Genomic DNA, 13,836 nt, shown 5'->3' with positions numbered 1-13,836 from the left:
TGATATGTGGGTGTACCCTCAAGGTGGGCCAGAAGGTCATACAATGGCCTGTACCATGGCGAGTGGTGGCCAGAGACGTTAGGGAGCTATTTGGCTTCCTAGTCTACCTCTGAACCACAGATCTTTCCAGAACGTCTTCATGGTCCCCAGCGGTGGGAGAATCCAGCGTAGATGGATCCATGCCAGCCCTCCCTCATCCCCAACCCTACTCAAGGGAGATAAGCCTTTGGTGGGGCTTAAGCCCCAGGGGTGAGGGTATCTGAAGAGGGGCTGGGAGCAGGAGCCCGGAGTGTTTTCAGCCTGCTAGTGGATTAGCTGTGTAACCTTGGACAAGCCCCTTTCCCTCTCTGAGTCAAGATTCCTCCTTTATAAATGGGGAAAAGGGACTAGACTGCTGTTTTGTGACCTTGACTATGAATCAGAATGATCTGAGCAGCAGCAAGAGAAAGGAACTTGAAAACACACAAATCCCTGGGCCCCATCCCAAAGCTCCCAAAGAATCTGAATTCCCATGGAGGAGAGGCCTCCTCCAGCCCTGGTCCCCAACCTCACCCCAGCTGGGGAGCCTCTGGAGTCCCTCCAAACCTTCCCCAGCACCCCTCCATTGAGAAACTCTTTGGGATACAACCTGCAAGCCTCCTTGGACCAGGGCTAGAGTAAGCTGCCCCATCTCTCTTTCTCCAAAGACTTCTGGAGCCTGAAGCACTAGTCAGTGAGCAGTTTATTATCCATCAATCTGTCCCCAGCCTCCCAGCACCATGGCCTGTACACAAGGAGACACAGCCTTCACTCCGGTCTGTCCTCACTCCTGGCCTCGGGCCCCACTCCCATCTTAGCCCTCCAAGGCAGCACCAGGCCCAAAGGCCACACCTCAGTGAGGGGCAGGGGAGAGGAGGCATATCAAGCTGGAGAAAGAGGAGCCAGGTCGGCCCAAGCTTCTGAAACCACCAACCCAGGATGAAGGGAAAGTGGGCAAGGCTGGGCAGGGCTGGGGTTTGCCAGGCGACGCTTCAGGCAGGAGGCTCTTCTCCGGGAGGTGCAGGGAAGCCACTCAGGTCTCGGCCAATGATTTCACTCACTGTAAAGGAGGGGCAGTTGAAAGACTGGGCTAAGGACTAGTCCCCTCCTTCTCCAGAGACCCCCAATCCATTCCAGGCAGGCCTCAGTCTACGATGCCTCTAGGCTCCTCCTCCACTGGCTTCTCTTCCACTGGGCCTCAGTTTCCCCAGTGTGTCTGGATACCTGGTCCCAATCCAATCTCGCTCAGTTCCATCCATGTGGGCTCCCAGGCCCCCATCCCAGCCCTGTCCTGCTGGCTTGGCCTGCAACGTCAGGGCAAGTGCAGTCAGCAGTGCTGCAGGTGGGGGTAGCCAGTGGGAGGAAGGAGATGCAAAATACCAAGGCTTGTCACCACCAACCCTGATCACAGTCACCATGTGGAGCGGAAAGCTGAGGCAATATGCTCCGGCGGGACCTCTGAGAGCCCCTACCCGTCTCTGAAATACAGTGCCTGAGTCCACAGATGGAGGGAGCTAGGCTGCATGACTTTTAAAGTGCTTCTAGCCCTGAGACTGAGAGCCAAGGCAGAAGGGCTGGGGCCGGTACTCCATGTACCCTTTGGAACTAAATGGAACTGGATTCAGGGGGCCACATGCACCAAGCATGTGCCTCCTGAGACCCTCTGACTGGCCCCAAGAGACCAAGGATGCCCAATCACGGAAGCCAAACTCCAGCCCTCAGCAAACATGCAGAGCAACCTCTTACACACACTCACACTCACAGCCCCCAGGCGCACACCCACCTTCCTCCAGCGTGATACCCTGGATAGGGACACTGTCTCGGAAGCCGCTGCCGTAGCCACCCCTGGATTTCTCCTGCTCCGGAGCCCCCTCCCCAGGGCCATAGCTTGGCCCTACCTCATTGTATCCCTCAGTTGGTGTGGGAGGAATGCCACTCTGGGGAGGGAAGGGGCCTTCAAGTGGTGGGGATGAAGGCAGTGGAGGCCGAAAGGGGGCTGGAGGAGGGAATGGCAGCCCCAAGGGAAATGGGGAGCCCCGTCCTCCATAGGGGTCACTAGGGAAGGGCCGGGGAAGGAAGGAGACTGGAGGGGGGCGGGCACAACCTGTGGCACCCCCGGTCTCAGGGAATATCCGCAGGCCAGGTCTGTAGGATGGTGGGAGTCCCGTCTGGGGGTACAGAGGGGGTGTGCCATAGCTGAAGCCTTCTGACAGGTAAGGAGTTTCATAAGCAGGGTCTTCGTGGGGATAGGAGGGGTAAGGGGGCCTGGGTGGTGAGAAGTCCATGTCAGTGCCAAAGGGGGGGCCAGGTGCTGAAGGGAAGCCACGGAGAGATGAGTCCGGTAAGGGCTCCTCCTTGAAGATCACTGGGTAGAAGGGACAGCAGGAGGACACGCTGGTGAGAGGGCAGGCTGTCTCCCCACCGCACAGCCTCCAACCACCCCTCCATCCCCAGGCTTCAGCCATCCCTTGGCCCCTAACCATGGGTCACTGCAGCCCTCTGCCCCACCCCTGCTCCCCATATTCCCACACCCCCACCATGGGCTGTCCTTGAGCGTACCAGGCAGAAACTTGAAAGTCTGGGTAGGACTGCGCTTCCTCCGCCCATTGGAGACATAAAAGTAGACCTGGACTGGCCGGGACACCCGCTTATTGCTGTACTCAGGGACAGTCAGGGTCAGCGTCACCTGGAGAAGAGCACAGGATGAGGCAGTCAGCCCTCAGGGATCTAGACTCAGCCCATCCCTCCCAGGGACCCAAGCTCCACCTCCTGGTTTTGTTCATTTGCTTAACAGCAAAGTTCACTCCCTAGAGATGAACCTGCTTCTATGGTAGACAGGCTGCCTCCTTCAGAAGAGAAAAGGTAGCTTCTGGACTCCATTCCCATGGGCAAGAGACAAAGCTGTGAATTTCCTGACTTCTCCCACCACCCGCCCAGGGCACATGCCCAAGTGACACTGGTACCTCGTTGCTCTGCAGCCGGTTCACTGTGGCCTCCTCCTCCCACTGCAGCTTTCCATCTGTGCAGGAGGAACAAAGAGCTCCAGCCCAACTCCAGGGGCCCTGCCCCCTGCCCCCTGCCCCCTGCCATTTCCCCTCCTGCTAGAGCTGAGGCCAGACTCAGAAGTCCCCTATGGGGCCTGGCTCACAGAAGAGCCCACTGAGTGTTTATTCAATTGGGTGGAAGAGGCAGCAAACTGAAACCAAGAGAAATGGCAGGGCCAGCCCAGGAATCAGACAGAGTTCATGACAAGGCATGAACCCTCCCATCCAGCTCCAAACATCCCCTCCTGTCATAGTGCTGGGAGGAAGTTCAAGGGTAGGAAAGGGTCCTCGCTTACAGGAAGGCAATGAGACCCCAATCTCAAGACCCAGAACCTCTGCACCTGCTTTGTCATGGTCTCAGGGTGCTAAATTTGAGTGTAGGAGCTGGGGCTCTCGATGGGCAGGGTTAGGGGAGGTGGTGGTTTTACCTGGACCCCTCGGTCTCCCCTTCTCCAGCCCTGCAGCTGACCTGAGGCCCCTCACAAGCTTTTCAATCACAATTGTGTTACCAAGCCCATAACTCGGGGGGTTTCAGGAGCTGTGACGGTCTAAATCCCCTCTCCCCTTCTCCTCTATAGCCTATCCACGTGGGAGTAAATTATGTCAAAGCTGACTCCTCTTTAATAAAATGAATGTGGATTTCTTACATTTGTTCATCATCTTGAGCATTTTATTTTATTTTTTTAGATTTTATTTTTAATTAATCTCCACTCCCAATAGGGGCTAGAACTCACAACCCCGACACCAAGAGTCCCATGCTCTACTGACTGAGCCAGCCAAGGACCACCCCCACCTCCTTTGAGCATTTGAGATTGCTGTCACACCGATCTCCCCTCGGGAAGCAGACAGGACAATAGGAAGGGCAATCTAACTGTTCCCTTTTACAGAGAGGGAAATGGAGGTTCAACTTGCTAGTTTAGTGATAGAGCCCGAAATCATTCACCTGCCGGTTCCAAACTCTTCCTGCCTGCCCCCCGCCCCATGGGTGCTCACCAGGGCCCCTCTCGATGAACACCACCTTGGAGTCTGGCAGGAAGTTGGAGCCAGTGAGCACTAGTTCCTCTCCTCCTCTCACGGAGCAGGCACTGGGGCTGTAGGCCTCTACCTGGGGCAGCTCCTGGGCTGAGCGCTGGGCTGCAGAGCAGGGCAGGAGAGAAGCTGGCGGGGCTGCGCATGAGAAGACAGCCTCCTGTGCCCCCACCCTCCTTGGAATCACTGCCACAGGACCCCGGAGGAGTCCTCCTCAGCAGCAGACACACAAGTAAACCAACGGTATCCCTGGGGTCATACAGACCAGGTAAGGAGCCTGGGCAGAGAGAGATGAACAAGGTCACCAAAGGCCAGAAAGTTACCCAGACAAGGACACAGAGCGACCCAGGGATACTCTAGGCCAGCCCAGACAGTCTGAGAACACTGCCCCCACCCCCTCCATAAGAGAAATAAGTGCTGAGTCCTTTTCAGGGCTACCTAGGACAGACAGGACACAGGACACGATGCAGAAGAGATGGGAAGCCAGACAGACATACAGAGAGGGAGCGGCAGGAGACACAGAGCCGGCACAGGGCCTCTTTGCTCACAGCACTCAATGGGCACCGATGCTGTCTGCACTGAGACGACCTTCCCACTGCCCTGGGGCACGTGCACCCGGAATACGAGCCGCACTCGCGTGTTCTTGCGCCCGATGTCCGTCTCCCCCTTCCGTAGTTCGATGTCTGAATTCCGGAGCTTCAGGATTCCAGCACAGTCAATGCTGAAGGCAGAGAATGGAAGGCAAGCCCCCCCACCACCCAGGTGAACAGTGATGCCCCCACAAGAAGGAAACCCCCACCCTTCATCCAAAGCCCTGAATGATTTCCTCTGGGAGCCTGGGAGGGGGGGTGATTTTCTAATCAAAGGTGGTCTCTCCAAGGTGCTCCCTAACCCCCAAAGTCCTCTTCTAGATCGTGAGAAGCCTGAAACCTGCTCCTAGGGGTGATGTCTAGCTCTTCTGGGAAGAGGAAGACCTCATGGAAAAGGTCAGTCCTAAAGCCTGAAGACTGAGGGGAAGTGAAACGGGGACCTACTTGGCTGCCATGTTGTTCTCAGGAAGCAGGGTCATCTCCAACACTTTGGTACCACTGACGACAGCTTCATAGCTAGCTGTGGCCACCATCTTGCCCGTGATACGGTGCACCTGATAGAAGGCATGAGGCCGCAGGTTCCGTTCATCTGCAGTGCCAATGAACATCTGTAGGGTCAGTGGCTTCTCACTGTAGCCCAGGAGCTGGCAGAAGGAGAGAGAAGCCATCCAGTTGAAATCCCCACTGTCTCATCCTTCATCCATCCCTGGGTTTTCAGTCGACTGGGGGATGAGGATGGTGAAAGATAAAGGATATCCTGGAAGGGACTCCCAGAGGGAATTGGGCATCAGCTGTGGAGAAAACGTGGCCTGGAGTTCACAGTGCTATTCTTGGAATAAGGCCCAAACTGGGTTGGGCAAAGGGGAAAATCTTCCAAGAGAGACTGGCCCAACTCAAGAGACAACCTAACTCCCAGTGAACTTTGGCCTCAGCCTCACCCCATCCCCCACATCTGGCACGCCACCATTTTCCAGAGTAGACATGAGACTGGTGTCCCATGGGAAGAGTGGAGCGGGGGTGGAGGGACAGAGAAGTAGAAAGTATATCCGGGTCCTTGAAGTGCACCCTTCCTCCTCTAACTCCTGCCCCTCCCCCAGGCTGCCTGCAGGGTCATTGCTGAGGGAGTGTGGGAAAGGGCAGTGCCATGGGTCGGCACAGCTGGAGCCCATCTGCAGGGATCTGGGACTGGAGAAGAGAAAGTCTATGAGGCCTGCCCTCTGCCCCTTACCTTGACTACAGGGTGACCACCAGGGGCAGCTTTGACAGCTCCTCGGCTGCCCTCAGTCTCATAGTGGGCCCGGTGGTGGGCTCTGGGCTGCACTTCGATCCTCAGCTCCAGCTGCTCATACTGGCTGGGCAGCGGCCAGTCCAGCGGGGGTAGGGCGGAGGTCCTGGAGAGGAGAGAAGAGCACTGACCGTCAATCTGTAGCCTCAGACCCATCAGGGAAGCACTAGGCCCAGCTCCCTGCGATGTGAGGGAGGACGGGGTGTTGGGTGTGGGAGAAAGGAAATCACAGCAGAAATAAAACAGTCTGAAAGCCCAGAAGCAGGGGGAGATAGGAGACAACCCTCTCAGAACCCCTTGAGATGAGGGTGTGGAAGATGGCACCAGGCCTGAGACTCCTTTCTTTCCAGCTCTGAGCACAGGGTTTGGGGTGGCGAGGGTTCATTCACCAGGATACAGCGGTCAACATAGACCTAATCCTAAGCCCCAGACCTGGACAGGAAGAGTTAAGTAAAGAAATACCACCTCAAGGGGCGCCTGGGTGGCTCAGTGGGTTAAAGCCTCTGCCTTCGGCTCTGGTCATGATCCCAGGGTCCTGGGATCAAGCCCCACATGGGGCTCTGTTCAGCGGGAAGCCTGCTTCACCCTCTCTCTGTCTGCCTGCCTCTCTGCCTACTTGTAACCTCTGTCTGTCAAATAAGTAAGTAAGTAAGTAAGTAAGTAAATAAATAAATAAATAAATAAATAAATAAATAAATCTTTGAAAAAAGAAAGAAAGAAATACCACCTCGGACCAGAAAAGTCCTCAGAGGTTCATCCCTTTGTTTTTCAAATAAAGAAATCGAGGCCCCAGGGAGTAGAATCCAGCAGGCCAAGCAAGACAGTCACTGACAGAAGCCAGGACTGTTTCCAGCACCTTTTCCACTAGCTGGGGCTGGACAGGTCAGTTCCAGAAAGACAGGGGTTACAGATGGGCAATTTTCCTGTATTGAGCGGGAAGATCTCCTCCAGGTGGTGGCTGGCAATGTCTGGAGACACTCTGAGTAGAACCACCTAGGGAACAGGGTGCCACTAGTACCTAGCAGATAGAGGCCACGGATGCCGTTAAGTCACCCTACAGTGCCCGCCACAGCCCCATACAACCCTGCTCTACAGAAGCCCAAGGCAACAGACGTTAAGGTTTCTTTTCCCAGGAAACTTTTCTGGATGAAGCCAGCTCAATGTGACATCCCAAGATTCAGGATGATTGAAGTGGGCAGGGTTCTTTGAGAGTGAAAGGGGTGGAAGAACCCTAAGCACCACTTGTTTTAATAGGAATTCTTTGACTTGCAAGCTATTTTATTCAAATTAGCAGCTACGCTTTTAATCAGTAAGTCATGGCCCTAGAAATTAAGTGAGAGACTTCATGCTACCTAGCGCAGGGCTTAAATCCAGCCAGGCTCGTGCCCAGTGCAGAGCTGGGGACAGGGGACACGCTAGAGGCCAAGCACTCCTTCTTTACCTAAGTGGTCCTCCTGGGAGGTAGGGAGGTTTTTCCTTATTGGTCCACAGGGAGGGATTGTCCTTTTGCAAATTATGTTTGGAGGGGGTGGGGCTTGGGTTTGGTTTGGCTTGGTTTAATTCTCCCCAAAACTGAGTAAGGTTGAAGAGTCTCTTTTGAAATGCCAAGGGCACAGAACCAGGACCGCCCTTCTAACCCATTCCTTGACCTTCTGCTCCCTCAGTGGGATGACTGGAGACACAGGTGGGGCTAGCCACAATCCTCACCTGAAGATGGGGCTGTGTCCCCCAATCCGGGCCTTGGACCAAGCCAGGGGGGAAGGCACTGCCAGATAGTCCATGCCAGCCACCTCCTTTCGAGGCCCCCCGGGGGGCGCCACAGTCTCCTCAGCCCCTGACTGCAGCTTCCCATTGCATGGGGCAGGCTCCTCAGACCGAGGCAGGGCCACTGCCTGCTCGCTGGAAGTCCGCCGGGTCTTCTGCGGGATGCTCTCCGCTGGCGGGGCTCCCACGTAGTCAAAAGGGCCAGGGGAGCCAGGGTCCCGGGCCAGAGGCAATGGTGGTGGTGGAGGTGGCTCGGGCCCCTCCTCCCCCAGGCTGCCACGGCGAGACAGAGCTGGGGAGGCCGAAGATGGGGTTCCCGAGCTGGAATAGCGCCGCTTGCCACATGGAGAGGCCGGCCGTGGGGAGGCTGGGGTGGGCCCAGGAGCGCTGAGGAGTAGCCAACTATCCTCTGGCCCCCGGCCTCCAGGGCTCGGACCATACAGGTTCCAGGGATCGTCGGGGGTCCATGGCCTGGGGGAGGCCCGGGGTGAGGGCAAGGGGGAGCCCAGGCCAAAGCGCGAGGCTGCCTCATTCAGCTCAGACTCCACCTCATCACAGGCTGCGTACAGGGCTGCCTCATCTGAAGCGTCGGAGAAGAAGCTCCACGAGGACAGGCTGCTGCTGCCAGGGCTGGGGCTGAAGAATGGGCCCCCGCCCTGGCCCCCCGTCTCTCGGTAGCCCCCAAAGCCTTCTGGTGGTGGGTAATCCCTGGGGGAGCCGTCCCCCCAGGCATCGGGGTTGTCCTCCAGCGTGGCCGGTGGGTCAGGAGTGGGAGAGATGGAGGTGATGCGGATGCTGGGGCATTCAAGAACACGGCCTCCCCCAGCCCCCCCAGAAGCCCCTCCCGGGCCCCCCAGCCTCACTGACCGGGCGGGCTGGCTCTCCCAAGTGCCAGGTGAGGGGGCTGGGCGGGGTGGTGGCGAATGCATGCCAGGCCGAGGGGGTGGAGGCCGGGGAATGCCAATAGGGGCAGCGCCATAGGGAGGGGGCTCCCCCAGGGCCAGACGGCAGCATGGCGGGGCGTCCTCTGAGTCCAGTTCTGTCAAAATGGGAAGGGAGGGGGACAGAGAGAAGGATGCCACAGGAGATGGGGACAAAGAGAAGCAGGTGAGATGTCTGGGTTCCTTGAGTGGCCAGCCCTCCAAATCCTGTATGCCACCCCCTCCTCAGCATAAGGGGGGGGATCCCTGAGATGCCCTTAAGAGCCACAAAGATAAAAGCAAAGTTGGACCTCAGAAGGTGAAGTACATAGATCCAGACGTCCCAGGCCTTTTCCCACTCGGAGAACCTGACACTCTTGAGCCCCTGGCCCTGGGACCTGGGGTACCAGACGGGGCGGGTCTTAAGGTGAGGGAGGAGACTGGAGAGGGGCTGGAGCTGGGCCTGGAGGCGTGTTTAGGGAGGCGCTGGGCTGGGCTGGGGGCGACTCACACATGAACCCAATTAGCAGCGGTTCCCAAACCCCCAAACGGTGCTGGCAGGAGCCCCAGTTGCCATCGCAACGGTGGCCAAGGGGTGGGGGGGCGCCGGGGCTGTGGCGACAAGGGGAGGTGGCTCCTCCTTCACTCCCCCCATCTGTGGGCGGGGGTGCAGCGGAGGGGATGCTGCGTGCGGGCCCCGGGCCCGGCTCCGGGGAGGGGGGCGCGGGCAGCGCCGATTCCGTGAGAGCGGCGGCCGCCGCCCCCGGCTCAATCCCCGCCATCTGCCTCTCATTGCAGCCGGCGGGGGAGGGGGAGGGGCGCCCTGGCGGGGCCCGAGAGCTCCCCCAGCCCCCGGCGTCGGGTCCGCGGGCCCAGGGCCGGGTCAGCCAGCCGCACGCTCCAGAGACACCCCCCCTACCCCGTTCCCCTTCCCCTGGCGGCGCCCGGGGCTCTCGGGGCCGCTCCTCCCGCCCGCCCCCCATCCCAGTGACAGACGGCCCAGCCGAGAGGCGGCGCGCAGCCAACGGCACCCCCACCCCCACCCCAGTCACGACCTAAAAAGGAGAAAGTGGTGCCGGGCCCCCAGCCTCACCTCCGCAGACCCCCGTGCCCCGCGACTCCCCTCCACCTCTAAGCCCCTCATCCTCCACCCCAGGCTCCCCGCCCTAAAATTCCCAGACTCGGGATCTCCGGGCCCTTTCCCTCACTGACCCCGAGACCCCTTCCCAGCCCCGCACTAACCTTCCCCCGACCCCCCCGCGCCCAGCGGGGGGGTCTCCTTTTCCTCCCCGAACACCAGCTTAAATTCCAGCTCCTCATCCTCGCAGCTTGCGGCCCCCATGGAGCCGGCCAGAGCCCCCAGGTCCCGGTCTGGGTGGGAGGGGGGAGCTCAGGAGGCTGCCGTATCCTCACCCGTGGCTCCCTCCCTCCCCTTCTTTGAGACGCCCCCTCCTCCGCCGCTGCCTCCTCCCTCCGGACGCCCCCTCGTTATTATAGAAACTTTTCCAAACTTTTTTCCCCCAAACTTCTTCAAAGCGCCCCCCCCAGCCTGTCCCTGATTGGCTGCCCGGGATGCTCCAGCCCCTCCTCCAGGGATGAGATGAGAAAACCACGCGCCCCTCGTCCTCCCCCACCCTCCCTCCCTCTGTCCTCTCTCCAGTCCCTCCCCCTCAAAAAAAAAAAAGAACAAAACTGAATTGGAAAACTGTCCTTCAAGCGTGGTGCGACCTTACTAAAGCTTATTGGCCCTCACTCATGACAATCATATCCCTCAGGGAGCACTACCACCACACACACACCCCCAACTTAGTCTAAGTTGAGGGCTCCGGGTCCGAGGGCCTTAAGGCGGCTACATCCTGGGCCTATAGTGTGGAGAGCCCACGGAGATCCTTTCTTAAGTTCTGAAGAGTTGTGCGGTCAGCAACTCTCAAGGAAGGACACCTCTCCTCCCCTTTCCCTCCAAGCCTTGAGGCCCAGGAGGCTCTTGGGTTCAGAGTGGCTACAGGCTGCTCTGAAAAGGAAAAGGTCATCGTTCCCTTGAAGCCGCCCTGCCTGGGCCTTCTGGAAGCCCTGCCGAGTCAGCCCTCTCAGGCACCGTCGCTCCCCAACCCTCAAAGGTGAAGAACATTTAGGCGTTTGGGGGAACTGTTCAAAGGTCTATAGACCCTGATTGGGCGGTGATCCAGGCCGGGCTTTACCGCTGCCCGAGTCCCAGCCACCCAGAGGGGCCATTAATTAGCCTCCACGGGAAGTCGGCTCCCCCCGCCCAGCACTGTAGTCTGGAATGACTCTCTGATCCGATAGCATCCTGCTCCGACTAGCCTGACAAATCCTAGCCAGGTTTTCTAGGAGCCCGAAGCCCGACGACCTTGTGGGCCCCAGGGTTGGACACCTGTCACCTGGGCGGGGGGAGGAAGGAAGACTCGGGCTGGAGTTCCAGGAAGGGCAGGCCTGTTGGGGTAAGAGGGAATTAGAATGGGAGATTCTTGACTCGAAAGGCGGACCGGTGTGTGGGAGGTACCATCCCCCACCCCCGACCAACACCGAAGGTGTACTTCAAACCTCTTTAACAGGCCGCAGCGACCTTTAACCTGTATCCTTCCAGCTCAGGGCTGCGCCCCCCTGAGGCGCCCCAACCCCGCACCTAATGGGTTAAGTTAGGGCCCTCGGGTCAGACGTTTACAAACACTCGGGAGCCGGGCGGGGACCGCGCCCGTTACTCTAATGAGAAACAGGCTCTGCGGGGCAGAAGGGAAGAGGGGAGGGCTGGCTCGGCGGGCCGGAGCTCCGCCGCGGCAGAGGCGGCTCCCCTCCCTTCCCTCCCGTCCTCGCGTCCTCCCGCTGGCCCGCCCTGGGGACCCCCCCAGCCCCCGGGGACCCCAGTGACGTGCGGAGCGGCTCCGGCTCCGAGCCCGGGACCGCGACGCTGGAGGGGCGGGGATAAGAGGCCAGGCGGGCGGGGAGAGAAGAATGTTCCGAGGCCGAGCCGGGAGGCGGCTTGGTTTGATTTTTCTTTCCTTTTTTTTTCCCCCTTTGATTGGTCTCCTCAGGTTACATTTCCCTTCCAGCTTCATCTCGGAAATAAAGGAAGGAGAGACCCACGGGGAGGGAGAGCGAGGAACACCCTAAGACCCGCGACAGGCCTCCACCTAAGGCGGGGGGGGGGGTGTACAGAGGGAGGAGGCAAGCGGAGGCTAGAAGGGCAAGGGTAGAGACCCCAATCCAGCCCCTGCTTCCCCACACGCCACCCCCACGCCCCCCTCTGCTGCACAAGCAGACGCGCACATTCTTTTCAAATGTCATATTTCCTTTGATCCTGGGCAGCGTTTCTCCATGTGTCTGGCTCAGCTCCTGCCCAGCCAGCCACCTCCCCCTCTCACCCCCCTTTGTATATTTTCCTGGAGAACCCTCCCCTCCTCCAAGCATCTGGAAGGCCCTGAGGGCTGGCGTCGGCGCACATTCCCCGGCGACTCGGGCCTCGCCTCCCAGTGACTCAATTTCCCCTCTGCGGGTTTCGGGGGGAGGGTGGGGAACAGAGGGGAGAGTTGTTGAGCGGCCAAGTGGTACGAACGAGCCTGAAGACTGCTCAGAGAGCCAAGCTTCTCTCTGGGGAAGTGGAGGGGGGCGTCCCCTGGAGTCTGGAAATCCTCGATCCGTCTAGGGTGCGGCAGAGGGATGGAATTTATGACTTCTGCAATGTCCTGCCTGTGGAAGAGCGGGTATTTGTAGGTTTAGGTTGCCCTACACTTCTGCTCCCTGGCGACCACAAAGACCCAGCCACCCTCCCTTCAGGTCCCAGGTTTCTCGCCCGCCTAGCCTTTGTTCTCGCTCCGCTGCCCCCTAGCGGGCAAACCTGATCACAGCTCGGCTGTCTCACCTTGTGCTGGTGATGCGCTTTACCTTTGGCTCTGCACTTTCACTGGCTTGATTCAATGGCCTTGGAGATGGACAATATTGGGTTTTTCTTTTTTTTTATAATTACACAGATACATTCTCCTTGTAAACGATTCAAGCCATATAAAACTATATAGAAAACCGTGGTAGCCCAATATTTTGTATACATTTATTAGCATGTATGTACACACACTTGCTCTTTTTCAGGAACATGAGACCCTTGCTACAAGCATTTTTCTTGACCTGTTTTTTATTTTGTTTTTTCCGTTAACAAATGGCTTGGAGATCTTTTCTTGTCAGTACACGTGCATCTGAAAATGGTAATAAAAGTGTCCATCTCTTCAAGGAAGGTTAGTGAACAGCTAGGTCTGTGGGTCTTTTACCAGTGCTAACTCCTCCATGCCACATTTTACATAGGAGTCAGTCTTGGCCTGGGCTCCCCCTGAAAGCTGAGCCTGAGACAAGAGTGACATGTGGGCAGTTTATTGTGGAAAACAATCCCAAGAGACAAGCCTGGTGGGGAATGGGAAGAGGGGAGCTAGGAAGGCAGGCCCAAGGATGTGATACTGAGTTGGTTGCTGTCTGGACAACTGGAACATTGTCCGGTTGGAACCTTCTGTAGAGCCATATAGAATGTGATTCAAGAGACATAGGAGGGGCGCCTGGGTGGCTCAGTCAGTTAAGTATCTGCCTTCGCCTCAGGTCATGATCCTGGGGTCCCCTGATTGAGCCCCACGTTGTCATTGTCATCATCTTGTCTTCTCATTGCTGTCACAGGCGTCAGGCTCCCCGCTCCTCGGGAAGTCTGCTTCCCCCTCTCCCTCTGCCCCTCCCCCGGCTCCTCCTTTCTCTCTCACTCTCTCAAATAAATGATTTTTAAAAATTTTTTAAAATATTTATATAAAGAAAAAAATATTTATATAAAGAGACAGGTATATTTATCCACTCACTCTTACCCCCAATGGCCAAAAGGTGCCCCTTGAGTGTTAATTCCCTCACTCTTCAAGATTTACACAAGTGTCAGGAATGGTAGATGCCCCACAGGGCTGCAGCAAAGGAGTCCCTGGGGAAAGGCAAAGATAGGAGCTGTAGTTGGGAGCAGATACTGTCAGGTGACACCTGCAAGCAGTTGGTTGCCAAGGTAACAGCTAGAGTAAAAAGATGGATGGAGAGTACATGAGGCAAATAGGATGTGTCCTGTACAAGATGATTCATTCATTCAGACAAAAAATATGTACTGAAGCACCTCTATGTTCTGAGGCAGTTCTAGGCATGGGGTACCTATACTTACA

General features: G+C 57.5%; 1 protein-coding gene across 2 annotated transcripts; it reads right to left on the bottom strand.

Annotated features, from left to right (window-relative positions):
* Positions 1-703: 703 nt before the first annotated feature.
* On the bottom strand, positions 704-9,992 carry NFATC4 (nuclear factor of activated T cells 4; the record flags this gene model as incomplete). 2 transcript variants are annotated; one of them, XM_080808489.1, is made up of 10 exons in its annotated part: positions 704-1,078; positions 1,802-2,383; positions 2,578-2,704; positions 2,982-3,037; positions 4,056-4,196; positions 4,640-4,812; positions 5,126-5,325; positions 5,910-6,072; positions 7,674-8,769; positions 9,893-9,992. In XM_080808489.1, 10 exons carry the CDS (start codon positions 9,990-9,992, stop codon positions 1,011-1,013), a joined length of 2,706 nt encoding a protein of 901 aa, XP_080664615.1. In that variant the 3' UTR covers positions 704-1,010. The 2 variants fall into 2 exon arrangements, with proteins under 2 accessions (XP_080664615.1, XP_080664616.1); XM_080808490.1 differs by having other exon boundaries at positions 846-1,078; positions 2,123-2,383.
* Between the last annotated feature and the right edge of the window lie 3,844 nt (positions 9,993-13,836).

This window comes from Martes martes (assembly GCF_963455335.1).
Source record: "Martes martes genome assembly, chromosome: 7".
NCBI lineage: Eukaryota > Metazoa > Chordata > Mammalia > Carnivora > Mustelidae > Martes > Martes martes.
This window is presented reverse-complemented; position numbering and strand designations above follow the sequence as displayed.